This window comes from Panthera uncia, chromosome X (assembly GCF_023721935.1).
Source record: "Panthera uncia isolate 11264 chromosome X, Puncia_PCG_1.0, whole genome shotgun sequence".
Lineage (NCBI taxonomy): Eukaryota > Metazoa > Chordata > Mammalia > Carnivora > Felidae > Panthera > Panthera uncia.
In genome coordinates, this window is record NC_064817.1 from 43991513 (window position 1) to 44018680 (window position 27168).

At 46.3% G+C, this 27168-nt stretch overlaps 1 protein-coding gene across 11 annotated transcripts in view; it reads right to left on the reverse strand.

The window, feature by feature from the left end:
- Positions 1-494: 494 nt before the first annotated feature.
- HUWE1 (HECT, UBA and WWE domain containing E3 ubiquitin protein ligase 1) overlaps positions 495-27168 on the reverse strand; it is a 166555-nt gene continuing 139881 nt past the window's right edge. For 6 of the 11 annotated variants that reach the window (XM_049644605.1, XM_049644607.1, XM_049644611.1 and 3 more), the window contains 33 exons: positions 26574-26649; positions 25639-25737; positions 24917-25050; positions 24561-24729; positions 22983-23211; positions 22172-22350; positions 21798-21887; positions 21484-21638; positions 20285-20330; positions 18063-18347; positions 16972-17227; positions 16641-16771; positions 15906-16120; positions 15542-15830; positions 15301-15403; positions 14005-14551; positions 12709-13312; positions 11901-12022; positions 11632-11788; positions 10248-10380; positions 9764-9966; positions 9033-9160; positions 7644-7740; positions 6935-7084; positions 6034-6279; positions 5599-5716; positions 4886-5026; positions 3653-3940; positions 3432-3537; positions 2680-2797; positions 2198-2379; positions 1703-1893; positions 495-1115 (listed from right to left, as the gene is read on the reverse strand). In XM_049644605.1, the coding sequence (XP_049500562.1) occupies positions 1013-1115; positions 1703-1893; positions 2198-2379; positions 2680-2797; positions 3432-3537; positions 3653-3940; positions 4886-5026; positions 5599-5716; positions 6034-6279; positions 6935-7084; positions 7644-7740; positions 9033-9160; positions 9764-9966; positions 10248-10380; positions 11632-11788; positions 11901-12022; positions 12709-13312; positions 14005-14551; positions 15301-15403; positions 15542-15830; positions 15906-16120; positions 16641-16771; positions 16972-17227; positions 18063-18347; positions 20285-20330; positions 21484-21638; positions 21798-21887; positions 22172-22350; positions 22983-23211; positions 24561-24729; positions 24917-25050; positions 25639-25737; positions 26574-26649 (6090 nt within the window). In that variant the 3' untranslated portion in view covers positions 495-1012. The remainder of the gene's footprint in view (positions 1116-1702; positions 1894-2197; positions 2380-2679; positions 2798-3431; positions 3538-3652; positions 3941-4885; positions 5027-5598; positions 5717-6033; positions 6280-6934; positions 7085-7643; positions 7741-9032; positions 9161-9763; positions 9967-10247; positions 10381-11631; positions 11789-11900; positions 12023-12708; positions 13313-14004; positions 14552-15300; positions 15404-15541; positions 15831-15905; positions 16121-16640; positions 16772-16971; positions 17228-18062; positions 18348-20284; positions 20331-21483; positions 21639-21797; positions 21888-22171; positions 22351-22982; positions 23212-24560; positions 24730-24916; positions 25051-25638; positions 25738-26573; positions 26650-27168) is intronic. The other 5 variants (XM_049644608.1, XM_049644609.1, XM_049644612.1 and 2 more) reach the window with 5 other exon arrangements.

Here is a 27168-nt window from a genome sequence, read left to right on the forward strand (position 1 = left end):
ACTGGCAGATGACGAAACAAAACCAAAAAGGATGGGAAGACTGTTCTTCTGGAAAGCTAGTCAAATTACTTGCTTATTGAAATTTGTTAGAAATAAACTAAAACATTAAATGAAATCAAAATTTTAAACTGAGCTCTAGACTTGAGGCTGTTATAAAGGCTCACCAAACAGAACTGTCAGTTGGGTTGAGTTCTCAGAATGTTTCTTAAAACCTGGTTTGTTCCCCTCAAGCAAAGTGATGCTTTGTCCTTGGCTGCAATCTGTAACACCATCACCGCCCTCAAGTGCAGGTCCCATTCTAAAAAACAGGCTTCCCTCAATTCCTGGTGGCTGCTGATCTCTCCTGATTACTGGGAAACCGCCTTTGAAGAAGGAAGATGCACCAGTGGTGGTGGCAGAGCTGGTTTTCTGGAGTCCATTTGCATCTTTTCTCCAGATGTAGTAGCATGTGCTCAAGAGTTAAGTTTGAAAAAAACTCCATTGTGAAAAGTGAGTTATGAAGAGTGCTCTTTATTTGAAACCTCCACAACACAGACGCCAATCTTGTCTCGCATTGAATCATTAGCTGTGCACATCAACACATTCCAAGCACAAATTAAGAAATGCAAACAGAACAAAAAAATATATATATATATAATTTTTTCCCCTATCCAAAGGTTTCAAGTCTCAATGCAGCAAATCCTTCTGAACACAGAATCTGAGGAGCACACTGTTCAAACAGTTGGGACAAACAGGTCCCTGCAAAGGCTAATGCCTTTTTAACACATGGGCTGGGGATCATGGACGGCATGGAACAGGGAGGAGGAGGTGAGGAAAAGGGAGAGGGAGAGAAAATGAGCAGGACAGGGGCAATGGGTATGCGCTGGGGAAGCTGGGACACACACATGGTGAGTTGATGGATTTCATTTATTGGTTTTTGACATTTTCTTTCGGGTTCTTTTTTGTTTTCATTTCCCCCCATTCCCAGGTCCAACAATGATAGAAAAACCCCACAGTGGTGGGCAGAGCCTTATTAGGCCAGCCCAAAGCCTTCAGAGCACTCCTGGATGGCCAACAGTAGCATGTGGCGGAGCTTCTCAAAGCTCTCATAGGCAGGCAGGTCCAGCTGATTGAAACTAGGGAAAGAAGAAAAATCAGTTTGTGACAAAAGATTATAACCAAATCCCTGTGTTCCCATGGTGCCCACTGACCTGTTCTCCCTAAGGGAACCTACTCCTCACTTCTTGAAGACTTGCTGTTCTAGCCTAGCCTGCTCTGCCCTCTTCTAATCTGGCCCCAATACTGGCCATGAGGCACCTAAAATGTAAATCTGACCCTGTCACTCCTTAAACACCACAGCCTTGCCTATGGGCTAATGTGCAAGCTCCAAGGAGGCCTTTGGGGTCACTGGTGATCCAACCTCTGCTCAGTTATTCAGCCTTCTGTTGCCTGCAACCTCTTGCTCCAACTGAGCCCTGGAGTACACTGTGCTCTCATGTGGCAGTGTTGACCTGCAATGTCTCCCCAACCTACTGTGAATCTGGGCCAGCTTCTCATCTCAAACATCACCTTTTCCACAAAACTATCAAACTGTGAGCTACCCCAAGGTCTAGCATAGCTGGGGCCAGATTTGGGTTCCCGCCCTTGGGTAGGGGCCTAGAAGCAGCAAATATGCAAGCTCAATCATGAATGCTTAAAACAGGGAACAAATCCTTCCTCTTACCATGTGTGAGCTGAAGGCAGGCGATCTGTGGACCTGTCATCTCGATGGATCTGAAACTTCTGAATGCCATTCATACCTTCAAGGGCAGCAAAGCCTTGCAAGGGCACTTTGGAAGTACCCGTGACAAACTGGAGGAACTTGGCACGGTCAGCTTGGTCGAAAGAACGCAATGCTCTCCAGAACCACTGGATCTGTGGGAAAGGACACAAGAAGCCAGTGTTAGGTAGAGAGCTCTTGAAAAGAGGGGGGGATAGGATTTGAAATCTTAGGATTTGAAATCTTAGGCTAGTCCCTTCCGTGAAATGGGCTTCAGTTCCTCCATTCATAAGATGAGCAAAAACATCACCTGAAAACATGTTCTAGAAGGATGAAGAGTTAGGTGTAAGTAAGCTGTCACCTATACCCCCTTCATGTCCCCAAAGAGTACTGGTTTATTTGGTGTCATACAAACTAGCACTGCTTAGGGATAGGAGAAAGATGCCAGTAGCAGCTCACCTGAATAGAGTTGGACTGGTACTTGTGGTATTCAGTGTTGGATTTCAAATCATCAATGTCAATTGTGGGCAGTCCTGATATGAGTAGCTCTAACTCCTGCTCAGTGAAGATAGAAATGAGGCGCTTTGGAATGATCTCATAGAAGCCTTCTAAGAAAGCTGCCAGCTGTTTACGGATGGCTCCTGGGGAGAGAACCAACAAGCCATGCGGCATCTAAACTCACACAACTGGTAGAGGTCAGAGGTCCTCAATCTGGCTCCAGCTGCAACTAGGATTGTGAATGGTATACCTGCCTCACCTAACACTGTTTCTGGGCCCCTGTATAGGGTGAATTAAGGGAAATATTTTTTGGTCAGGTGTTTGGACTCTGGCTGGGATTTGTGGCTGGCACAGGGGAAGAGAAAAAACAGTATCTGTGAAATGAGTGAGGCCTGACCTCTTCCCATATGAGCAACAAGGAGTATAAGGGACATTTCCCCTACCTGTCATTCTCATCTGGCACACCAGGTGTACATACTCCTTCTTATTCTCTTCTGTTACCAAGATGTTGGCCCCATTAGGTTTGAGGTCACGAACTTCACAGACTCCAAACTCTTGGACCTGGAACACCCAAAACACCAATCATTCATACCAGGCTTGGTCCAGGATGTGATTTATATAGCTACCTGGGAATATGTAAAATCTTTGCCATGTCCTGGGTAGAGAGATGAAGCAAGGTCATAAAAAAGTATCTTTTCTCAGGAGCTCCTAACTTTGTAATAGAGAAAAGCCAAGGGTTTGGCTTCAAAACACATAAAGGCTGAAAATAAGGAAATTGTCAATGGTAAAAGGGAAAAGGCATGATTAACGTGTAATATGATACAGTACAATCTATATGGAAAACAATTTGGAGGAAGACTGATATTTATTTATACCATTTTTCTACAATGAACTACTTCTGGAAATGAAGAATATGGAATTGGAGACTTTAAATACCTATATACATATATATATGTATATAAATAAAGAGGAAACTAGGAACTTGAATTGTTTTACAAATCCTGGTTTTTCTGTTTGTGATGTCTCATATAAATACCCACTGCTCACTGCTGGATGGGGAATGGAGCATGGGACTTAACAGATGAGATGCTTCCTTAGAAGCATAAGAGATTATCCAATCCCAGTTCAAGGGTGGCCCCATAATGGGTTTCCTGGACTAGCTAGAATGTGCTGTGGTGACAATTTCTTGACCTACCTCAGTGCTGAAGGTGAGGTCATAACCTAGTGTGGAGACATCATTTTCCAGCAGATAAACCAGGCCCTGGTAGAAGTGGTAATCTTCACTCTCCATATCCGTATATCTAGAAAAACACGATCAGGGTCACCATGGGTTAGGGTGCAGGAGAGAAGAATGGGGGTGGGACACAAGAAAAGAACCTGTCAAAAGAGAATGTGGATCCTTTGCCACATCCTCACCTGACAGACTTGCCCAAGATGTGTTTGTAGAAGGACCGAGTAAAATAGCACTCCAGGAGGCGGTTGTCATATACAGCTTTGGCCACAATGCGTCCAACAAACTTGAAGTAGCTGAGGTGGTTGGGGTTGCAGTGGGAAGATGGGTTGATGGTGTAGGTGACCCGATCACCGGGTGAGGTACGGAACAAGGCATACATAGGATTAAACATCTCCCGAGAGATGATCATATACCACTCCCGTAGGAGCCCTCCAGCATCCTGCCCTTCTTCTCCTTCAAACACTATATACCTGCGTAAGAGACCAGAAACAGATGTGCAGAAAGCCCAGGACAAATCCATTCATTTATGTAGTATGACCCGAGTGAGTGAGTGAAGCAATGGCTGGGGGGTACAGGATCAGAGAACAGAAGTGAATACAGAGTGCCAGGAAAGCCCAGAGGAAGGGTAGGGATCTGGGACAAAAAAAAAGCATCAACAGAAAAGAAGTCCTGAATTATCAGTAAAGGTTCATCAACAGGAAAGGTATAGAGGCTTAAATGAGGGCCTCACTTAGGGAAAGCAGGGAGAGGAGGAATCCAGCGGTGTCAGAGAGGGCTGATCAGGCTGATACCTGTTAAGGATTTGGTGGTGGAGGAGCAGGGCCCAGTCTGTCTCAGAAGTGTCTCTGACTTCCTATATGATTACATGGATGGGGAACCCATGCCACGAGGGAGAGGAGGAATCAAGTTCCTGAGCTCAGGAGCGTCAAACTACTCCAACAGGTCTTTCATCTCACTGGCATTAAACTGCTGATCTCTTCTAGGTGGCTTCAGAATCACCAGTAAACAATTACCAATTTGGTGAGGAGCCACTCATGCAAGTGTGGTCTCCCTGAAGCCAGGATACCATTTGCTCAGCAGTCTTCCCATTCCTAATGTAACAACAGAGAAAGCTCTCTGTGAAGCCATCAGGTTTATCCTTATAAATGCCAAAGACTCTTCTCTCTGGGATTTGTTGCATAGCTCATCCCAAAGGTCAGCCTAGCCAGCATTAGACCAGTCTTCTGAGACCAGACCGAGAAGACAGAAGACAGCTCAGTGAGACTATCTCTACCAGGTTCCTATTTGGAATTCCTGCTGGGGAGGGCAGCACCTCCCTCAGTTCCTGGGCATATCTGGTGCTTAAGTAAGCCTTCACTACCATGTAGGAAGTTGCTCCACCCTCCCATCCTCTTTTCTCTCTTATGGGCTCTTACAATCGATTCTTCATTTCTTCAGGGGATTTCCGGTGCAGTTCACGATAGGAATCTTCAAACACATGATCACGGCGGACGTGCACAGCCATGTCTTCTTTCCGAAGCCCCTCATCCAAACGTTCTAGCTCTTGGCGGAAATATCTTGGGAGGCAGAAAAGGAAAATAGGATTGGGGGTGGCAGAGCAAACTTCTGTTTGCTTGATCTTGATTAGGATGAAGATCCACAGTGATGTTCCTCCCATCCTCCCAACACTTTGATCCTTGCTCCCCAAATGTTCCCCTGGGGAAGTGCCCAGTAGTTCGGAGAGGCAGGTTATTCATTACCAACTCTAAATTTTTCCCATCTCCACCGAATAAAGGCCCAGAGTCTGTGGCAGAGAATTTCTGCTGAGCCATGCTGTAAGTGTACTATGGCTACCTGCACCTCCTGTATTACCCCAAAGGATGGAATGGAACTTTAGGAGTCATGTGATTAAACAAAGGTTTTGCACTTCTCTGAGGAAGGATGGAGAAGACCAGGGAGTATTTAGGTACAATGACTGTCAGAGACACAGATGAATCTCTTCCCTCCCACCCAGCACCATTTCCAAGGGCTGCCACCAATGGAAACTTCTTTCTCTGAAAACACTCCTTCGGGAGGAATTTTGGCTCCTTTCTGGGAGAGAAGATAGCATTTGAAAAGTTCCCATCCCCACAGCCTCCAGGGCACATACTTGCGCTTGACATCAAAGTCGAGGACACGAATGTAGTCTACCAGGACAGCAAAAGGTCCATCAGCGAGGTGGGTGGTGGACTGCCGTAGGATCTGGTTTAACACAGTGCGGTGAGTCTCTGTGGGGAGAAAGGGACAGCAGGAATCAGCACATCCTGGTTCCCAGAAGACTACATGATAGCCAACCAACCAGCAACTTTCTTATTTCAGAGAAAAAAGTATGGCACAAAAGGGCTTTCAGATCTGGTCCCTACCCTCATTAGCTTCATTCTCTTTCTCCCCCTACCCACCCAGCCACCCCCCCCACACACACTCTCTCTCTCTCTCACTCAGTCCCATCCCTCTCCCCCATGAAACAGCTAAGAATAAAATGTATGAAATGACCCTGTATAAAAAATGAATCCTTCTACGCTGGAGGCCTAAGAGTTCCCTGTACCTGCAAAGCGAAGGAACTTCTGCGTGTCAGGGGGCAGGCTTGAGGAGATGTGCATAGATGAGGGCTCCCTGGAGAAGAATGGGTCAAGGGAGGAAGGAGTGGCTGGGGTTAAGGGGGCAGGGGAGAGTGGAGGAGGCTCATCCTTGATGTGTGCCAGCTGGCTCTCACGGGTGTCTCGGACAGGAGGCTTGCTCTCTCGCTCTGTGGCATGGACCAGGAAGAAGGCCTCGACAGCTGGCTGTAGCACTGGGGGTAGGAATGATAGGGAAGTTTTGAAACTTCAACATACAAACCTCTTTTCCTTCATGATCAAATTACAGAAGTACAGTATGGAAGAAATACTGAAAACCTGCAGGAGAAATACAATGGTAACAAAGAAAAATGAAGCCACGGAGGAAGTCTGAGCCTCCTTGAAACTAAAGAAAAATGGAGGGGCGCCTGGGTGGCTCAGTTGGTTACGTGTCCGACTTCGGCTCAGGTCATGATCTCGCGGTCCGTGAGTTCGAGCCCCGCGTCGGGCTCTGTGCTGACAGCTCAGAGCCTGGAGCCTGTTTCAGATTCTGTGTCTCCCTCTCTCTCTGACCCTCCCCTGTTCGTGCTGTGTCTCTGTCTCAAAAATAAATAAACGTTAAAAAAATTAAAAAAAAAATAAATAAAGAAAAATGGAATAGGCTACCAGTTATAAAGATTCCCCTGGTCTAAAAAGTGAAAGATACCAGCTACTAAAAGAGAAGGCAAATCTTTTTTTTCTGATACTAAAGTGACAGAATTTGAATTCTCCTTTGAATTCTCATTTCAGAGACACTGAGAGGGGTGATCTGGAAGGAAAAAAGTTAAGCTGGCAGAAAGGGCCCAGAGCAGATCAGTGGGTTGGGACCTTGGCCCAAAGGCCACAACTCACCTAGCACCGCATGCTGGTCATGGGATTCCTCCAGTTCCTTTAGACACTCTCCCAGCATGTCCCATAGCTCGTCCAAGCTCAGCTGCTCACTGAGCAGGGGTAACTCAGGTGGCCTCTCCTCCTTCTCCCCTTGTGAGGTTCCATCTGAGCCTACAGGCCACACAGAAGAGAGACAGAAAGCCTTTGAGGTATTTCCTTCATTTAGCTTTTTCCCAGACCAGCTGTGCAAGCCATTAGATCAAGGAGACTGGCTCACTGGCTACTAAGTAATACTGAGTGACATCTGAAAGTAAGCTCTAATCCTACACTGGATGACATTTAAATTTAAATAAAATTAATACAATAAAAAATTTGGTTTCTCACTTGCAAGAGCCACATTCAAGGAAACTGAAGCCAAGAGAGATTTGCTTCAGGTACCAGAGTCACTAAATGGGGGAGCCACAACTGAAACACGTGCTGTCTCCACATCTAACATCACATCACAGTTTCTTAACTCCAGGAATTGTAGTGTATGCTACGAATCTCTAATAAGGGCGCGAGATGGTGATATTGATCTTCGTTGGTAAAAGCCTATTAACGTTTACAAAAACCAGCGTTCAGTGGAACAAACTGGAAAACAGAGCTTATATATGTGGAGAACAGGGGACCCAGCAGACACTTCATGAAGACTGGCTCTTTTGGTGCACTGGAAACAGTAAGTAGTACTGACCGATGGACGGAGTATCCTGAGCACCGGGAGATGGCTGGTCCACATCCATGGGTGACTCCTCTCTCCGGACAGAGGCCTCTGACTGGCTTGACTCCGACTGGATAAAAGGGAGACAAAGTCACATAAAGGGTGCAATGCAACTCTGCTTTCCTCAGGGAGAGGCTAGAGGCTGTTTCTATCCATTCTCACACATACTAAGTTTGGAAAGAGGTTTCCTATATATTTGGTCAGAAAACCCTGTGGCTTTCCAGAACAAAAGAATGGCCTTCCCACCTCCTTTGCTGTCCTCCACCCTGAGCTAGCAAGCTTTTCCGAAAAGCTCCTTAGATTCCTGCATTGCCTCCACTCTACTCTTGACCTACATCTAGTCAGACACCAGCCTTCTGGATACAGACTTGGAAGACTTCTTCTGGGGACAGATTACATATATGTGCATCTACATATAAAACTCAAGTGAACAGACTGTAGGTTTGGCTCTCTGTTTCTGTTTGCTCAGAAAAGGGGAAATAATAAGGGAAAGCCTTTGATGGGTGGCATTATTCACAAAGCCAACATCTACCCTATCAGGTGTGGGAAAGACGGGGCAGAAAAAAGTACTTCAGAATGATAGCTGTTTTCCCTTTCTCCCTTGTTGGGAGTCACAGCCCTCAAATTCTAGGACATTCCCAGCATGCTCAATGAAATCATACTGTAGAATAGTAATTACACGTAAAGAAAAACCAAGCCTCAGGATACCTTTATTTCCTGGATCTTGGGAAGGTGACTTGCATGTTTCAAGAACAGGAAAACAATGAGAGTGCCACAGCATACATACATGATGCCAGGCTTTTCCCGCAGCCACTCTGTGCTGGGATCCCAACAATGAGTTGGCTGTCTAGAAACCTGAGGGTTTCTTCCTAAAAGTGACTGAGTGCCTAGGTGCCAAGGTACCAAGACAGTATGGAAAACAGAAGCAGAGGCCAGAGTAGACAGACCAGCCATAGCCTAGAAAAGGCTGTGTGGGACGTAGACCAAGCTTGGGAGAATTTCAAGGGCTGGATTCCTGATGTATTTGCATTATTCCAAGAGACTGAAAAATCTTTATTCCACATCCCCTTAGAACCCAGACACTTAGCATTATGCAGTATGCAAAAGCGCCACTATTGACTGGATAGCTGGGAGTGGGGTATGATGGCCAAGCTTTAAATCATATCAATCCAAACCAAACCAACAAAACAATGAACAAACAGTAGAGAAAACACCAACAGAAAGTAACCCTGTTGTCCAGAAGCATTCATACAGCAAACTTAATGCAAAAGCATACAAGGTAAGGGCAGTGAAACCCCACTGACGATGTGGTGGGGAGGGGAGAGAGACAAATGAATGAGGGGCCACAGGCATCATGCTAACCGTTGCTGCTTGTTGCTGTCTCCGCGCCCTTTGACCCTCACGTACCATTTGTATAATGGCATCAGCCTCAGCCTCCAGCTGCCGAACAGCTGCCTGGATGCTGCTAGCTGAGCCTAAACCGGAGGAACCTGGGAGAAAGAAAAAGAAAGGCAAGATACAAAATGTAGAAAGAGAGAATGCCCAATATTCTCTCTCCCATCGCCTGGGCTGCCACAGGGCATCCTGCTGAAGTCTCTTGAGCTTTATTTAGCTCAGGCAGCTACACAGTGCTCATCACCAGGCACTAAGAGCTACCATTACAAGTAAGGGCAGGGGGCATGGTGGTACACAGATGGATAGTAGCAGGTAGAGAAGGTTCTGTGGGACAGGAAGAAAGGTAGGATTTGGTAGGCCATGGCTGAGGCAACATGGCTGCAAAGTTTTAGTCAGGAGTGAGCCAAGAAGCAGAACGGAGACACGGTGACTTAAACCTTATCCAGCGAAAGATCTGCCCCCAATTTCTTTGCCAGATTTCCACTCCCCTTTAATTCTCACTTGCCCTAATGAATTTCCTATGCAGACAGCTTGAGTGAGATACAGAATGCAGCCATCAACATTCTAGGGAAGTATCATCATTTCCTTTTTTGGAAAGTTCAAGCAGGATGGAGACATGACATTAGGTCCTGCCCTCCAGGGACTCTGAGTTCACCACCACCAACCCTGACCCTCAACTGGACACTCCAGTTCCATACCTAGCCTGCCTGTCTGCTTGGCTTTCTTGTTAGCTCGGCGTGTGTCGTCCCGGAGCTGGATGATGACCTGCAGTACCCTCAAGAAGAACTTCTGGGTAGATGTCTTGGATGTCAACATGGACATAGAAGGCAGCTGGAGCTCCCGGCCACCCAGAGGTCGCTTCTGAGATGCCACAATTACCACATTCTCAGCCATGTCAAACCTGGACAGTGTAGAGGTGGCTTGCGTATATTGACAGCATCAAAGCACAAACATCCAGAGTGAGCAGGGCTTTTTGGTGTTGGCTAGAGGGTTAAAGAATCTCCAAAGGAAATCCCACAGTGGGGAAAAAATAGGGTCAGGTATGTATAGGACAGATAAAGAAATCTGCCCAGAGAGGGGGGAAAAAGAAAAAAAAACAAACAAACCAGGAAACCAGCAAGAGCCACCTTTTAGAATATCCCAGATTTTGGCCCCATAGCCAAATGAGTGGCTACCACCCACCTGCTCTGCATTTTGCCTTTCAGCTTGGTGGTCTGTGGCTGCTCCTCAGGTAGGCCATCAGGAGAGAGGGTCTCACACTGGGCTCGCCGCTGCTGTTCTAGGTTATATTCCCGTAACTCAGCCAGAAGGGTACCTGGGTCAAGTAGAGGAGCCACCAAGTGTTCAGACTTCCCTAGTGAAGCAGCTGAAAGCCAAACCTTTGCAAGAAACCTACCAGGCTATTGTCTTTGCTCAGCTGCAGAGAATCTGGAGTGAGCAGAATTTTGCTGTTCACCTATGTGTGTTCATGGATCAACCATCCAGAGACTACCAATTTACCCTGCCTCAAGAATCTGTAGAATCTACATGAAATGCAGATCAGTACAGAGAACAAAAAGTATCGGTTTGGGAGCCTGTATACATTTTGAACTTCTGAGGTTTTTGTGGTGATCTCAGGCAAACTGCTTAGCTCCCTCTCCCAGTTTACTTATCCATTTTAATAATGAGACTAATCTCACAAGGCTATTTTGAGGATAAGGAAAGAACTGCAGGAGAGTGCCTAGGACACTGCCTGGCCCATGGGTGTTGAATGGTAGCAGTCAAGAAAGGTCAGACTGTGGCCAAATTCCTCCCGGAAGAACCTTATAGTTCTCATGTAGCAAAGAACATAACGTCCTGGGTCATAACAGTTTAATTAACACCCATATCACCTAAGCCCCAGGCACATTTGTGGGGAGAGAACTAACCAGGTAACCAAAATCTAGGGAGAGCCATGATTGGGATGGGAGTGGGAGAGAGCAAACAGGCTCTCTATGCTGAAAGAAAACCTGGCTCTACTCGTCAATTCAATTGCTTCATCAACCTGGGTTTTAGTTTTCTCTTGGTAACAACAGGAAGGAAGATTGAAATGAGACAATTTCCAAGTGTTCTTAGAACTTTTGTACCCTCACAAGTACACAAAGGCAGAGGGTACCATTTGGACTCTCATTCTTGAGCCTAACCTAAGTGCAGGTGCATCTCTGAGGTGGTGAAGTTGCCTAAGCAGGTTCATCATAGGACTCCTGCAAGTGCCCAGAATGTAGAAATGGAAGAAAGAGCACTGCTGGTCCTATACATGATCGTTTCCCTTTACTACTACGCATGGATTACGTGCCACGTGCCGGGCACTGGCAATATAGAGAAAAGCCCAGCCTCGCTCTCCATGAACAGCTGAGCAGGGGAAAACAGATGATAACCCAGTATTATCAGTGTTGCAATGGACGAGAGTACAGGGAGCTATGCTACACAAGTGGAAGGAGTTTGATTCAACCTGGGGATTCGGGGAAGGCTTCCGCTTGGCTTCCCCAAGAGGGGATATCTCAGTGGAAGGTTTCAGAAAGACAAGACGTTTTACTCCTGTTATTACCTATCTGTTTACAAAGAGTATAGCCCAGATGGCGAGCTCCATTCAGTAGCAGCTTGAGAACAGTGTCCCGGGTTGCAGGGTCCCCCCGAGAGAGCTGTAGTAACACATTTGCTGCATCTTCCAGACCTTCTTCAGAACAAGAGTGTGACGTCAACACCTGGGAAAAAGAAAAGAGAAGGGGTGAGCCTCAACTTAAGATTTAAAACTTTATCTACTCCCATTTACCTTTTCTCCCCCAGTCTTGGGAATTCAGAAGAGCCTGGACTCACCTCCACAGAGAGCTGTAGCTGGTTTTCCGTGAGGCCAGAGGATACCATCTTAAAGTCTGCACTGCTGCTGCCCCCATCACCCACCTTTGCTGGAGATTTGCTGGCCTTAGTAGTTGTAGAAGCTTTGAGGAAACAGATGAAACACTGTAAGCCTCTAAAACGCACAGGCCAGAACCAAGAAATCACTAAATCATCCAGGGCTTCAATACGGGAAAGTAGTGAAAATGAAAAGCCACCCACCAAAGCCAAATCCCAATGACTCAGTTTGTCAAGGAGTCTCAGGACTGTACCTTCTAAAGTGATAATCCCAAACATTTCTCAACTGTTTCCCTACCATTGAGCCCCTTCCTCAAAATCTTCAAATAATTCTTACTAGTCTGCTGTAGGGCTCATTCCCTTTATTTCCTAGGACAGCTTGGCTAGTCTACCCTGATTCACATGGTGTCCTGCCTGTTCTTGAACTCTGTCCTGAGAACTGGCTCCTTCAACCAGGATGGAAAGGTTGGGAGTTCTTTGAAAATAGGGACTTTCTCTCTCTATCCTCCTTTTGGTGCTTAGCCTAGGGAAGCCACATTTAGTGAATGCCTGCTGGTCTTTACGAGTGTCTGTGTGGGTGGACGGATGGGTGTGGGGAGGAAAAGGATGGAGAGAGTGAATTGGGACTGATGAGGTCAAGGATGAACGCCTCTGGCTCTCACAAACACAAACCAAGCTGACTGCTATCATTTAGGGAGTAATACCTGGATGGGGGAGTGAGGGGTGAGGTGGGTGTACACACCCCAGGCTTCCAGCCTACATCCACACTTACTTGAAACAGTAGTGGTAGCAGTCGTGGGGGTAGTCACCGTGGTCGAAGCAGCTACGGCAATGGTGGATATAGCCGTGGCAACAACCAGAGCTGGAGCAGAAGTGACAGGGGTGGTTGCAGCAGGGGGAGTGGGCGTGCTGGAGGCGGCAGTGGTAGTGGTGGTAGATGTGGTTGAGGTGGCAACAGTGGTGGAGGAAGCACTGCTGCCAGAATTAGCCTGTGCTTCCAATACTTTGTTTTCTGGGAGAGCAATTGAGATGAGAGAAAGGAGTCTGAGGAGTTTCTCAGTTAAGAGAGAGCTCCGGCGGATGACTGGGTGTGACAACATGTTCATGAGCTGCCCCAGGGGAGAGGCCTCGAGGCTGTATGGGGAGGTTTCCCCCTCACCACCAGCGCTCACTGGCACTGACTTCACGGAGTTCTTGCCTTTCCGGCTGACATTCATGTTGTCCAGTTTTACCAATAAATCCCAGAAGTCTGTGCAAATGCCACTGCTGGTGGACTGTGAAGAGCATGGGCTGCAGGCCTGCTTACTGCCCCTCTCCCGATCGCTCTCACAGTTTGTTTCTTTGGTCCGCTGCTGTGTAAAGTGGCTGGGAAATACCTGCCGGCAAGAGAAGGACATGCTTGATCTAGGGGGTGCACAGAGAAAATATGTCTTCTTGACAAGGAAAGACAACTGGTTCCTAGACTCTCTACTCCTTTGGATAGCTTTGGCAACATGGGAGAGATGTCATACAGGAGTTTTATCTAACTGATGGTGAAGTGGCCCAAAGAAACAAACAAGGGCTTTGAAGGGAGATGATTAGCTAACTTCTGAGCGCCAGTCTCTGTATTTATGAAATGGGGAGCACACCTATGCTGCATTGAAAAATTGTTGAGATAGAAGGAGATAATGTATTTCTGCACAGTGCCTGGCACAAGGCAGGCCCTCAACAAATGGCATCAATGATTATTAAAAAGAAAACTGAACTAAGTTCTAGGTCCAGCTCCATCACTTACTAGCCATGTGACAAAGCCACTAAAAATTTCTGTACCCCAGCTTCTTCATGTGTAAAATGGGAATCATACAGATTACTGAAAGTTGTTTTGATAACGAAATGATATAATGCACAAAAATTGCAAAAAGTAAAAAGAACCCCACAAAATTATTCACTTGACAACTCTCAGAAACAATACAGGCCTCAGCACTAACGGTGAAGAAAGACCTACTTGCTCTCTCAGAGTTCAGATTTCATCTAGGCTGTGATTGCCATCCCTCTTCCATCCCCAAGAGTTGGTTGGGTTCAAGCTCACCTTGGCCAACTGAATGAGTGTGTCCAGAACATGTCTGCAGACAACAGGAGCAGCCTGGGGGTGGATGTGGACAGTGGAGCCACTGCTTGCATGCTTCTCGGTATGTTTGCGACCCCCTGAACGTTGAATCTGGAATATATTAGTCCTGCAGCCTAGGGCTGCGTCCATAGATACTGAGAGCCAGGAAAGCTGGTTGGAGCTCTTAGACTCCATCTTGTGTAGGAGGTCCAGGGGCCGGTGTTCGTGGCTGCCTGATCCACAGCTCTTGCTTGACTTTTTGCCCTTCTCCTCACTTGAGGAGAGCTTGGGTGTTTCAATGCACAGCTCACTCTCACTGCTACGCTGCAAAATGGACAAAAGGCTGCGGATGACCCAGTGGCGAGTCTGGGCATGGTAGCAGAGATTTCTCAGTACTCGGTGTAGACGGCTTGTATTAAGCTTTGGCTCATCCACGAAAAGTAGGACCAGGAGACAGGATAGGGCTTCGTGGTCCAGGAGGAGTCGTCCTCGGAGGCGGAGGAGAGTGTCTACATTACTGCCAGAAGGCCTGGAACAGAGCATAGTTTCTGGGTAACACGTAGCTAGAATGCTGGGATTAGGTATAAGGCCTGGGGAAGGGGGATGAGCTGCATACCTCCAAGGAGGCATAAGAAGGAGAAGTGCCTAAGTCTAAGGGCTCTTAATAATAAGAGCTGCCCTCTTGTGTGCCCACTGGGTACCAAGCACTCTACAATGTCTATACCAGCTGGTACGGGGCTGCTGATAAGACTAAAGAATTGCCCATTTTTGAGGTGATGAACAAGAGGCTCAAATAGGTTAAGTGACTTGCCTTACATCACATGATATCTGTATCATCAATTGGTAAAATTGGATTGTACTTGAAGTCTTAAAAATAATGTTTATTTCTGCCTTCTCTAGACTACTAGGGGGTTGCCTGCCTGCCTCATAGAGACTGATCACTCCCTTTACATTTTGGCATGTTGGGTACAGTCTGCTTCAGCCTGGGTAGTAATGAACTCCTCTTCTTCTGTGGCCTAGATATTACAATCTCTAGGCAAATGGCTTTCCTTATACCACAACCTGCTGCCAGCCTGCCTTACTTTGTGATTATGGTTTACAATAGCTACACCAACCCCAAAGTGTGGCTTTCTGAAGGTGAGTCCAAAGATTTGGCTCCCCACTCATTCAAGGCAACAGCTGGAGAGTTCACTGAGTCCCTCTACCTGTAAATTAAGGATGTTGGACTGGCAGTATATGGGAGAGATGATATGGCAAGGTGAAAAAAGACAAAGGTACCTGTTATGGCTGCTGCTACCCCCCATTTGAAAGGTGCCGCCCCTCTGCACAGCAAGGCGAGTGTACTGAACTCCACGGTTGCCACTGAGGCGACTGGTGAAAGCTGGAAGAAAAGAAATAGGAAACTGAAACTAGGGAGGCGGGTGGTATGCCAGGTCCGGGTAACACAAAGGGCAACAACAGAGCCTTGTGTATACAAATTCAAACATTTCAGAGCCCTCCCACTTGCCTCCCTCTGTACCCGGGCTTCGGAGAATGGCAGAGAGTGCAGAGGTGCTACTGTGGCCAAAGAGCCGCTCATGCATGAGTTGTCGCTGCCGGGCTTCTTGTTCTCGCCTCAGGGCTTGAGCCTCAGCTGCAATGTCAGGTGGCATCACAGCCAACACGCTATCCTCCATGTCCTCTAGGACACTACGGCGCAGGTCTGAGGGTAGGGTCTGGATGAAGGTCACAGGGTCCATGGGAGTGTCTGAGCTAGCATTCTGTGCCAGTTCCCGTCGCTGTTGCTCAGCTCTTTGCTGTGCCAGCACCTACAGAGCAGAAGATGTCAATGGGGCACACCCACAACCAGGCATCCTGGTCCCACCAGCTCCCTGCTCACATACTTCCTCTTGGATAGCTGGAGGCAGGGCGGCCAAGAACTCAGGGCTCACTTCAGTCACACCAGGATTCCCCACCACTGCAGGAGCTGAGTTATTTGCTGAAGGGGCAGTCCGAGTTGGTGGACGAATGCCCAGCTGGTTCTGTAGGACTTCCCGGCGAATGTCATCAGGCAGAGCAGCCAGGAAAGAGGGGTCCACACCTTCGGGTAGACTGATACCTGAGGGGAGGTGCAAGACGTGAAGGAACTCGCACCTCTACCGATGCTTAAGATGCACTTGAGTAAAGAAACTCAGGGCCTTGCTTGTGGGAAATGAGCTTTGTTTGTCCTCACTGCACACAAAAGACAGGACACACAGAAGGCCCACTCACCTTCCCTAGGCTCAGAATAGCACTTGTTATATGCCAGATTCTGTGTGTACACTGTCACTTAATCTTTATAAAGACCCTACAATGTAACTATTATTACTGCCTCATTATCAATGAGAATCAGAGAAGTTAAGTGATGCCCCCAGGTTCTGAAGGTAGGTCGCTGCAGAGGGAGGAACCTGAGCTAAGATCTGTTTGACTCCAAAGCCTGGGCTCATCTTATCATGCAGCATTAACACACCCTTACCACTAAGTCCTCCTCCCATGTGTATGCCGCCTTCCAAATGGAACCGTTTGGTGGGCATTTCCATGCCAAAGGTTACAAGAAGCCTAAACAACCCCTGGGTGGCCTGAGCACACATGGAGCTCACCTGCAAGGGGATCTTCTTCTTCACTGCTTGTTGAAGGCAGTGGCTCTTCTAGGATTCCCCGGGAATCTGCTCCAGAAATGGCCACAGCAGAATCTCTGGTGGAAGAACTCTCAGAGGATGCAGGGGGAGAGCTGAAGAAAATAAATTTCAGGTTGTTTTTTGTATTAATGCTTTCCTATTTAGAAAACACTCCTACAATATCCCTTTCTTATAGAAGCTATGTTGACCTCCCTAGTGCACCAAGCGTATGCAGTAGCTAACAAGTCTACATGTGGCTTGAAAGACCCGCCATCACATCCTGCCCTCTTCTTGCTCTGTACACAATACTTACCTGTCCTCAGGGGGTGGGGCAGGTTCCCCTGACCCATCACCCCTGCCTTGCACTTCTGTGACAACTGGTGGGGCATCCCCAGGAGTGGAACTGCCTACTGTGGGCTGCTCAGAACTGCCAGCTGCTGAGGTGTCACCCACAGCTTCCTCTAGGGTACAGGAAGCCAGGCTACTGGTGTCCATGGGAGAGCCTTCCAGTTGACTGCTGACAGCTGTCAGTGCATCAGAATCTTCAGCTCTCTCTGGGGAAAGAGAGGCTAGGAGGAAGTCATATGGAGAGGTTAGATCTCTGCCTAGAAGAGGGGGCTGAATTAAGATGCAGCCAGATTAAGGGAGCCTGTCACTTTCAGATTCCCTGCAGGCAACATTTATACATGTGTGTTGGTACTGTTTATCTAAATAAACAATGTTCCTTGAAGGAAAAAACTCCTACACCTTAAGACTTTTCCAGAGCACATCATAGGCGGCATGGTATACAGCAGGAATAGTAATTAGGTTTCAATTCATCCTGTTGGAACACTGCTGAGAAGAATTTTGAGGCCCCATTTCAAACCAGTGGGAAACAGTGCCATGATATAAATGGTGTCTGTCAGGATGGGAGAGCTATATGTGTGTGGGGTCAGATGCTTGCCATCCCTGAAAGATGCTGAAGCAGAGCAAGCTTTAAAATCACCCAGATCTGGATTTTAATCTCAGCTCAACCACTTACTGAGTGATCTTGGGCTAATATTTCATGTGAGTTTCAGTTTATTCATGGAGATAACACTGCCTACTTTAGAGGGTTGTTTCTGCATGCTCTTCTGACTGAGCCACCCAGGTGTCCCAGGAGGGTTTTCTGATTACCTCAATAAACTGCTGGCATCATCACTTGTATCATTAGACACTCAGATATATTATCACTTGAAGACACAGAGAAGAAACCTCAACTTTAGGAAAGCTAATGTGCAAGGTGAGAACATACTCTTTGAGAATTTGAGCTTCTATTATTTCTCTAAGAAAAGTAAAGAGAAACTACAAAGATGTCCATTCTCCACCCCTATACCCTCCTGCCCCCCCCCCCCCACCCCGCCAAAACCTTGAAATTCTACTCACTTATAGTGGGAGCTGGGGACAACTCCATCTGAGTCGTTTCTGCTTCTCCACTTGGCCTTGTGGGACCTAGTTCCTCTGGCTCTACCGGCATCAATAGCTGTGTAGAGCTTGACCCTTCACCAGCTGGGGATTGCAGCTCTTGAGGAATGTCTCCCAAGGCTGGTGGGGGTGGGAGTGTTTGTTGTTGTGAGGGCTGCAGAGCGACAAGGGTCTCCTTGGACTCAGATGTTGCTGCATCGGTTGAAGATGGGGTTGTTGGGTAGCTGTCAGGCATAGGAGTCCCATCTTTCTCGGAAAGAATGACAATGGGGGTGTTAAGGGGCAATCAGCCAAGAACCCAGGGAACCACTTAATCAGCACAAGTGGCCTGACAAGTACCCTGCCCACCCCCGGGGCTATGACCGGTCCTAGGAACAGCTTGTGGCTGGTCTGGTATACCCAGGATGAGGGCTAAGGCACAGTGCTATCTTAGTCTCAAGAACTGGAGATCTGAATCTTTGTAGATCCTAAGAATTAAATCTTTCTGTGTCCTGGGCGGAAGGGGAAAGAGTTCAAGTCACTTTATAATGATATTTGCCTCACCCTAAATATCACCTATTCCCTTCCACCTCCCTTTTTCCCCCCCCGGTCCTGATTATCCAAGGAATATCTACAACTCTGATGGAGGCAACAGTGCCAAGACTAAGTATGAATATGCCACACACCAGGGAAAGTAGTAAGTTGTATAGTTATCTTCTAATTGGGGCCTAAAATCCCTACCCCACAACAATACAACTTACTACCTCACCTCGGCATGAGCAGAATCCTCTAGCAAGGGCAGCAGGCAAAAGGCCATTTTTCCTGATGACAGACCCTTTCAAAGACCTTACTTTCATTAAAGGGACCAGGACACCTACCACCCACTTTCACTGCTTTAAAAAAAATACAGTAGTCTTTAGTATAATCATTTTGCAACCCAAATGCCAAAGGAGACAGAACGTATAGGAAAGCAGAGGAAAATTCTGAGGAGATGGGGTGGGGGAGACATAATACCACACGGACCAGTTACTAGAATCATGAAACAGCTACTGACATTAAGATTAGAAGGAGGAATACGAAACGTACAGCAGTAATACCATTTAACCCACAGAGCTACCTTCCCCAAAAGCTCAAGATTGCTCAAGATAATATCTGCATTAGACTTTTAGATTCCAGACCCACAAAGTTTATACAAAAAGGAAAAAATAAAAAGAGACTAACATAGGATTACCAACTTTTAGTTTAGCCAAATAAAAAAGAATCCTGTCAATATCACTTAATAAAAATATTTTGATACCAAAGACCTAGAAAGGACATAATTTCTTTAAATCAAATAAATTTAGCTTTCTGAAAAACTCATTAATCCCTCTTTAGTTTTTTTTTTTTAATAAAGCTTCCTTACTTTTTAAGTTAAAAAAATTTTTTTTAAATGTTTATTTTTGAGACAGAGAGAGACAGAAAGCGAGCAGGGAAGGGGCAGAGAGAGAGAGAGAAAGAATTGGAAGCTGGCTCCAGGCTCTGAGCTGTCAGCACAGAGCCTGATGTATGGCTTGAACTCGTGAACTGCAAGATCATGACCTGAGCCAAAGTCAGACGCTTAACTGACTGAGCCACCTAGGCACCCCTAAATTTTTTTTTAATGTTTATTTTTGAGAGAGAGAAAGAGAGAGCATGAGTTAGGGGAGGATCAAAGAGAGAGGGAGACAGAATCCGAAGCACGCTCCAGGCTATCATTACAGAGCCCAACACAGGGCTCGAACCCACAGACCATGAGATCACGACCTGAGCAGAAGTTGGACACTTAACCGACTGAGGTGCCCCGATCCCTCTTTACTTTGTTCATTTCCACTAAGGACTGGCATTTGGGACTACCGCCATCAGGTATTCTCATGAAGTACCACACCATGGTGGTCACCAAAGGGGGCAGGACACATGGCCTTGCTATACATGCCAGAATGCAGCACAGCAAGATCAGAATGAGAACCTGAACAGAGCACGTCGGAGGGGAAGTGTACCGCCGTGGGAAAGACAGTAGACTGTATAGTTATCTCCAAGATGGGGTATGACCCTAAAACTATACAATCTACTACCTCATCCCACAGAGCACCAGTGTTCATTCATCTTCAGCCCACCTGGGCCAGCTACTTGGGTCAGGAAAAAGAGCCAACCAATTAGCAAGAAGGTAAAAAGGCGGGTAGAGTTACCTGAGAGGTTCTGTTCGGTGGAGTCACTGGTCTTAGATGCAGTACACTGGAAAGAGAAGAGACAGACCCATGTGGGACTTTGCAAGCACATTAAGATAGGGGTCAACTATAATAGCCACCAGTTCCAACATAAGCCACCTAGGAGTTCAATGACCTGGATGAAGATGAGCACTTTAGTGAGCAAATGTATCTCCAATTTCTCTAATACATACTTGTGTTCAAAGATGGCTTGGGGACAGGGGGGGACTTCCAGAGGGCTGACTGAAGAGTGAGCTGGGCTTGGCATAGGACATGACCTAAACACAACTGTGAGGCCAGCAAGAATTTCTTAAAGTTTCACCTCTCTTTATTTCCCTTCCTTGGGCTCATTTTGTCTACTCCAGCTTCTTAAATCATATACCAGGCTTACTGATTTTCTATCCCTTTTCACATGTTTGAAACAATGTTATTGTTTATATCAAGCAAAACTTCCATACAAAGTTATTTGTTAGATCAAGCTTGTTATCCTAACTGAACATTTTGATATCCTTAACCTAATACCTTAACTGCTGAATGGGACATAATAGTCTTTCAACTCAAGTCTTTTAATTTCTTTGTATTTCTGTTAGCTTTTACTTCATATATTTTAAAGCTAATATTGTTTAAAGTCCCCAAAACTTCTAAACCAGTAGCTTCTTTCTAAATCAAAATGAAAAATCAAGCCTTAGAAATGACATGTGGTTATGGGGCTCAGGGAAGGAACATTTCCTGATCTGAAGCCGAAACCTAAGCCTAACTTATTTAAATGATGGAATGGGGCCATCTTGGTAAGGTTGCCCCCACACTTGTTAAGTCAATCCTCAGAGAGTGAAGTGGAATTGAACCCCCAAGAGCATGGGCATAATCAAATTCATTCTTCTAATCTAGCTGCAGTCAGTGAAGGAAGAGATTACAGTATGACTGGTAAGTCAGGAGCCACTCTGGTTCTTTCTCCAGTTTTCCCCAGTGAGAGACAATGGAGAAATAATTTTCCCTCTGGGTTTGAATTCTTTTTCCTAAAAAACATGTGAACGTATGGTGAATTTGGAATGAATCATTTCTCAAGTTCAATGTGAACATCCCAGGATTCTTCAATGACTGGTGCTATGTGTATGCCAAAACCACATGAAAGTAAAGGTAGACATAGCCAAAGATGAATCTTCCCAGCCCTTGCAAATCACCTGTGCACTCTGATCTCTGTTCTCCTTATCTTCTTTGCCTTTGTCAGTTATCTTTGTTTCTTCCTCAGCCAACTGTTTCCTCCGTTTCTCCCGCCTTTCTTCCAGCTCCTCATCCCTCAGGAATTCCAGGTGATTGACAATGGGCACTTTAACAACTGGATCACAGAAACAAAGATCAGAGGTTGCTCAGGGGAGGTGAGGAAGGAAGCCAAGAGGCAGAGCTTGTGGCCAGAGAATGAGGGCAACATTCTCCCATGCACTCATCCTAGCTGTGGAAGGCTCACTACTGCTCAGATAACCAAGCTACCACATACCTGAAACACAGTCATGCATGCTCTCAGCATCAAGAACTTTGCATTCCTCTGTCCAGCGGGTTAGGGCTGTGGGGATGCTGGACAGGGTCCCTGTGAGGGAACAAAAGAGAATGAGATTCCTGGCCTGGTCACATGTCATCTGATGCAAAAATTGCCGTATTTTTCTAACAAGACCCAATGTCTTATCACAAGGTTTGGCACATCACAGGTATCCAGAGATAGTAAAAGTTTTGACCTTGGCTAAATTATCAAGTGGTTCTGCCCCTATAATATGTGGTTTCTCTAGGCAGGGCAGATAATGTTCTCCTTTCCCTCAGCAGGGAAAAAGTGGAAGGCGAAAAACTCTATGTATCCTCCCTTTTCACCAAACTTGCCTGCTTGACTGGTAGCTGTGCTCTGGTCATGGAAAAAGTCATCCAGCAGCTCATCATCAGATCTGGCAATAATGTGGACATCATCGTTGCCCACCAGGAGGCGGGCTCGGCCTCGGCTTTGTAGGGGAAGGCTGCTGCTCAGCTGAAGGATGTCAGCAGCAGCAGAAGGACCAAGCAACCTGTAGGGTGATGGTGGAGTGCCATGGTCACTGTAATCCATAGGGGTCTTGCAACTGTTGTTGTGATCCTTTCTGTAACCTCTAGGAAATGCTTAATGCTATTATAGACTTGATCATACTTAAGCATAAATCTTTTTTTTTTAAAGTCTTATTTATTTAGGTAAATCTCCACACCCAATGCGGGGCTCTAACTCAAGACCCTGAGATCAAGAGTCAAATGCTCCTCCGCCTGAGCCAGCCAGGTGCCCCACTAAGCATAAATCTTAGTTATCTTTCTAACCATTCCATCTGTCTGTGAACTTTATTTGGGTTGAGGTCACATATTATTCCATAGTTCCTTGTACAGTGAGTGTCACTGGTAACTCCAGGAATTGTGTTAGGGTATAATATCTCTCTTGTATACCCACTGTTGCCTGTACATGGATTATTATGTCCTTTCTTCTCACTACACTCTAAGCCTGAAGGCAGAAATCCCATCATGTCTATATTTAAAGTGTAAAGTGCTTGGCATATGAAATGATTCACTGACTGTTGAATGTATACATAGGACACTGAAGCAAAAAGATACAATCTGGTATTCTCCAGAAGGCTGCATATATAACCCAAAAAGAAATGGGACAAATGTAACTCACCTCTGGAGTATAAGAGGAGGGTTGGGCTGGCGATTCCCAGGGTAATGAACATGAATGGTGTGGCCTGTATTGGCTGTCAGCTGCCTTAGGGTTCTCTGACTGCGCCCGATGCCCTGGGTGAGACGTGTTGTGGAGGAGCCACTGCCCAGCGTCAGAGAACTGTGGTCTGCATGGCGTACCATCAGTGGGTGAGTGGTAGGGATATTTCCTGGGGATGGGGGGATGTCTGCTGCAAGGACAATATGTAAAGGGATCAGTGTCAAAAAGAAATTTCTTCCAAGGTTGTTCAACCAGAGCCATGTCTCCTGGGCCTTACTTCCTCACACGGAAACCTGAGCTTTGTCCTTTCTCCCTCATTCCCACGCCTCATGTATAATCACTGACACTATCATAGCTTATGCCACCATCTCTTACCTAGATATTGCAACAGTCTCCTAACTAGTACCTTCTCCCAATCCATTTTCCACACGACAGTCACAGTGATGCTTTTAGACCCCTCAAAAACATGCTACTCCTCCATCTTGAAGACTCCAATCCTCTCCCCCTTCTTTACTTGCTCTTTTGTTTTTGGCCCAGATGTCACTTGCTCAGATTCTACAGATTGGCTTAATAACCCTTTACTCTGGGCTTTCTTACCATACTACAGTGTAATGCCTGCTTACTTATGATTCCTAATAGACCATAAGCTCCTTTGAGGGAAAGGGACCGTTTTATTTTTCACTGCTGTATTCTTAGTACCTAGGAAATAGTAGGCATCCTCATTTGTTCAATTTGATTTACTAAATGAAGGGAGGCTCAACGTAAGGAAGACTGACAGAAATCACAAAAATGAAAAAAAAAAAAAATCACAGAATAGAAGGCACCTTGAAAATTATGTAATACAACCCATTTTCAAAAAAAAAACTTTTCATTTACAGGTGACAAACTGAGGCTCAAAGAGGTAAAAGACTACTTGGCCAAGACAACAGACCAGCACAGTTCAGTATTTTCTGCTATATCATGCTTGTGATTTGGGGTCAAGACCTGCCTTCTCAAGACAGCTTGATTTTAAGAACTAGATGCTAAAAGCGAACTTTGACGTTGATAGAGGAGAAGGAAAGAGATTCACTCTCTCCTCCGAAAAGATGCGTCCTTGATGAACAGAGTGAATGTGCTCAAATCTACTCCCCAATGCCAAGCTCAAAGGTGTTCATTCAAACTCTCAAGATCCAGTGTTACAGACATAAGAATTGATTGCCCTGTCACTGTAGTGTGCACATGGGTGCGTGACGCAGTCAGCCTTGGTCTCACTTAAAAAAAAAAAAAAATTCAAGCAAATCATCAAGTTGTCCAGGCTCTAAAATGGCTGCCTGTTTACTGAGGTGGAGAGAACAAAAAGCAGCCTCTCACAATTCTTTCTTCTAAGTATACATTTATTGAGAGAGATGGATTCAGATATCCCTTGCCCCAGGAAGTCAGCATAGGAAAAGAAGTGCTGTCTGTATCAGATTGATAGCTGCTCTGGTTCACTGCTTGGTTTACCCTAGAGAAGGGTATAAGAATCAAGAGATAAAACCCAGCTGAGCCCCTGTATCTTACTAGCACTGGAGAACATGTTGTCAAACTCAATGATGAGATCATCCTCCCGGTCAAAGCGCTCAAATCGGACCAAGGGAGAAGCGTTCATATCAGGGTAATCCTCATCCAATTCCATTTCAGAGCCATCGTCGTCATCGTCTTCATCTCCCTCTTCACCTTCATCATCCTCCTTAAGGGGAAAATAGGAGATGGAGAATTGCTGGAGGTAAGGGTTTTCTGAAGTCTGATGTCATGGCCACATTTGCACATGAGGGAGGGAGGCGCTGAGGCTAGCAACCCAGACTGTTGGTTTTCTCCAGCTCTGTGTTCCCATGGAAGAGGTTGTCTGAACCAACCCAAACACAGTCCCCCCTCACCTGATCATCTTCCTCATCTTCCTCCTCCTCCTCCTCTTCATCCTGACTATCATCCTCATCCTCGTTACTGCCACTGCTGTCCTCTTCCTGAGTGTGCTCCTCCTCATCCTCAGGGTCCAGGATATTCATGGAATCTAAAACAAAGGGAGCACATTGGAGGACTATACTGAGCAGCTAGCAAACAGGCTACTGTGGCAGGCCGGCAGATTGAGTGGGAAGGCGATGGGGTATCTGACTCTAGGAGAGGAAGAACCAGATCTGGGGTGATGTACAGACTTAGTGAGCCAGCCCTGATTTCCTGAGAGTGCCAATCAATGCATCAACACGCTGAGCAGGGTGGCTGAATGTGGAGGCTGGCTATAGGGTGGTGCTTCAGGAGCCATGGTCTAGGACTTGGCCAAGTCTGCTGGTGCCCCCTTGCCTTTCCAGCTCTACTTTGCTATTAACTGCATCCTGTTGGTAAGAGGGAATCTGGAGCGATGATAGCAGATGGGTGAGAAGAAAGCGAACCAAGTAAGAAGTAACAAACTTTTGGGTAAGCAGTAGTAACATGTTATTTGAAAAACTGGCTGAGGATAAAGTGGATGATATATGTCAGCGCATGCAGACAGATGCTTCCTTATTCTGCACATGTGGGCAGCTGCCTCCAGGAAAACCCTAGTGTAGTGTCTGTCAGACGTGCAGGGCAAGAAGGGAGGCCTTTCTGGCCTCGGCACTCTCACCTTCTCGGTTGGCCTGCAAGGTGGAAGCTTGGCTGAGGTTGGAAGGAGCTTCATCCATCAGCACGTCCTCTTGTGATTCATCCTCTCCACTTCTGCTCACTGAAGGTTACAGAGCAGAGCCTTCACTGAACAACAGAGGACTTCCCTTTCCAGATTGGGTGCGTCTAAAGTAGCTATGTACACCCAGCAGATATCCACTTTTTTTTTTTTTTTGGATGAGGGAGAAGACCTAGGTTCTCTGCTGTCGACTAGCTAGGTGAGCTTGGCCAGTCACTTTACCTGTCTGAGTCTCAGTTTCCTCATCTGTAAAATGGGATGATCACATCTGCTCTGCCAATCCCACTAATTGTGAAACCACAGAGGATAATGGGTGTGAAAAGTCTTGTCAAATTTAAGAATACATGTCTACTTCCGTTTATCCTTTGATTTCCTTCATCAATAAAATAAAAACAAGTAACACATAGACCCCTTGGAGCCAGGTGACAGTAGGGTACCTTTGCCGTTTTCCGTTTGAGTTGTAAAAACGGGCCACCCTTAGGGAATGATCACACTTTTTACACTACTGAGACTCAGAGGCGGAAAGCCCCTGGATTTTGCTAAAGAACTGCAAGGAAAGCACTTTCTCACCCTACAGGCTCTACAGCCTCCTCTAGGATTCCATGAATAAAAAACACTCTTGATGTGCCTGATGTATCATTTATACCGATGGCCACCCCCTCCACCTCCCCCACATAGGCAACACTTCAGATCCGCCACAGGTCTGTAGATGGTTTGTGAATTTCTCATCTGTAAGATCGTCAACATCAAGACAAGCAGCAATCTAGGCTGGCTATGAGCCCTTAGGCAGAGCTGAGCAAGCAGATGATGAAAAAAAGGGTCCTCCCAAGAGAGACTGAGACAAAGGAAAAGGCTATACTCAGTTCTGGGGCTCTCACCTATAATTGTACTGTTCCCAGATCCGCCATCCCTCTCAAGCAACTCATCTATCAGGTCCTCCAGCTCATTCTCAACCTGGAGAGAAATAGAACATATATATGGATGCACACAAGTCTATCATTGCGCTAGCACGGAAACCCTAAAAAAAGCCAGCAAGGGAGTACATATTTCCAGGATAACGTGTGACAGAGAATGTTGCATAAACACCACACATTTGGTGCTAAGAGCACAGAAGCTACCATGTGCTGTCAATCCACACTCAGACTGTCCTTCAAATGGGTTCATCCCAGTTATCTCAGACCAGGCGAGTCTTTATACTATCCAGAAATACATGCAGATCTCCTCAGAGCTAGCAGCTTAGGACTGTACGCCCCATTTCTTACAACTGCTACCAGCTCCAGAAATTACAATGCTTTCTTTAGGGTCTTTAGAAAATAGCTGTTTGAATGCTCCAGTGAGACCTGGTGCTATAGGCACAACAGTGATGTTAAGGAGTTTCCATTAATGACCAGCACCAAAGAAATCAAAGACCTTGGGCCCAAAGGGGTCAGGCCAGTTTTCTACATCCACATTTCACCTGTGCCTAAGTCTGGG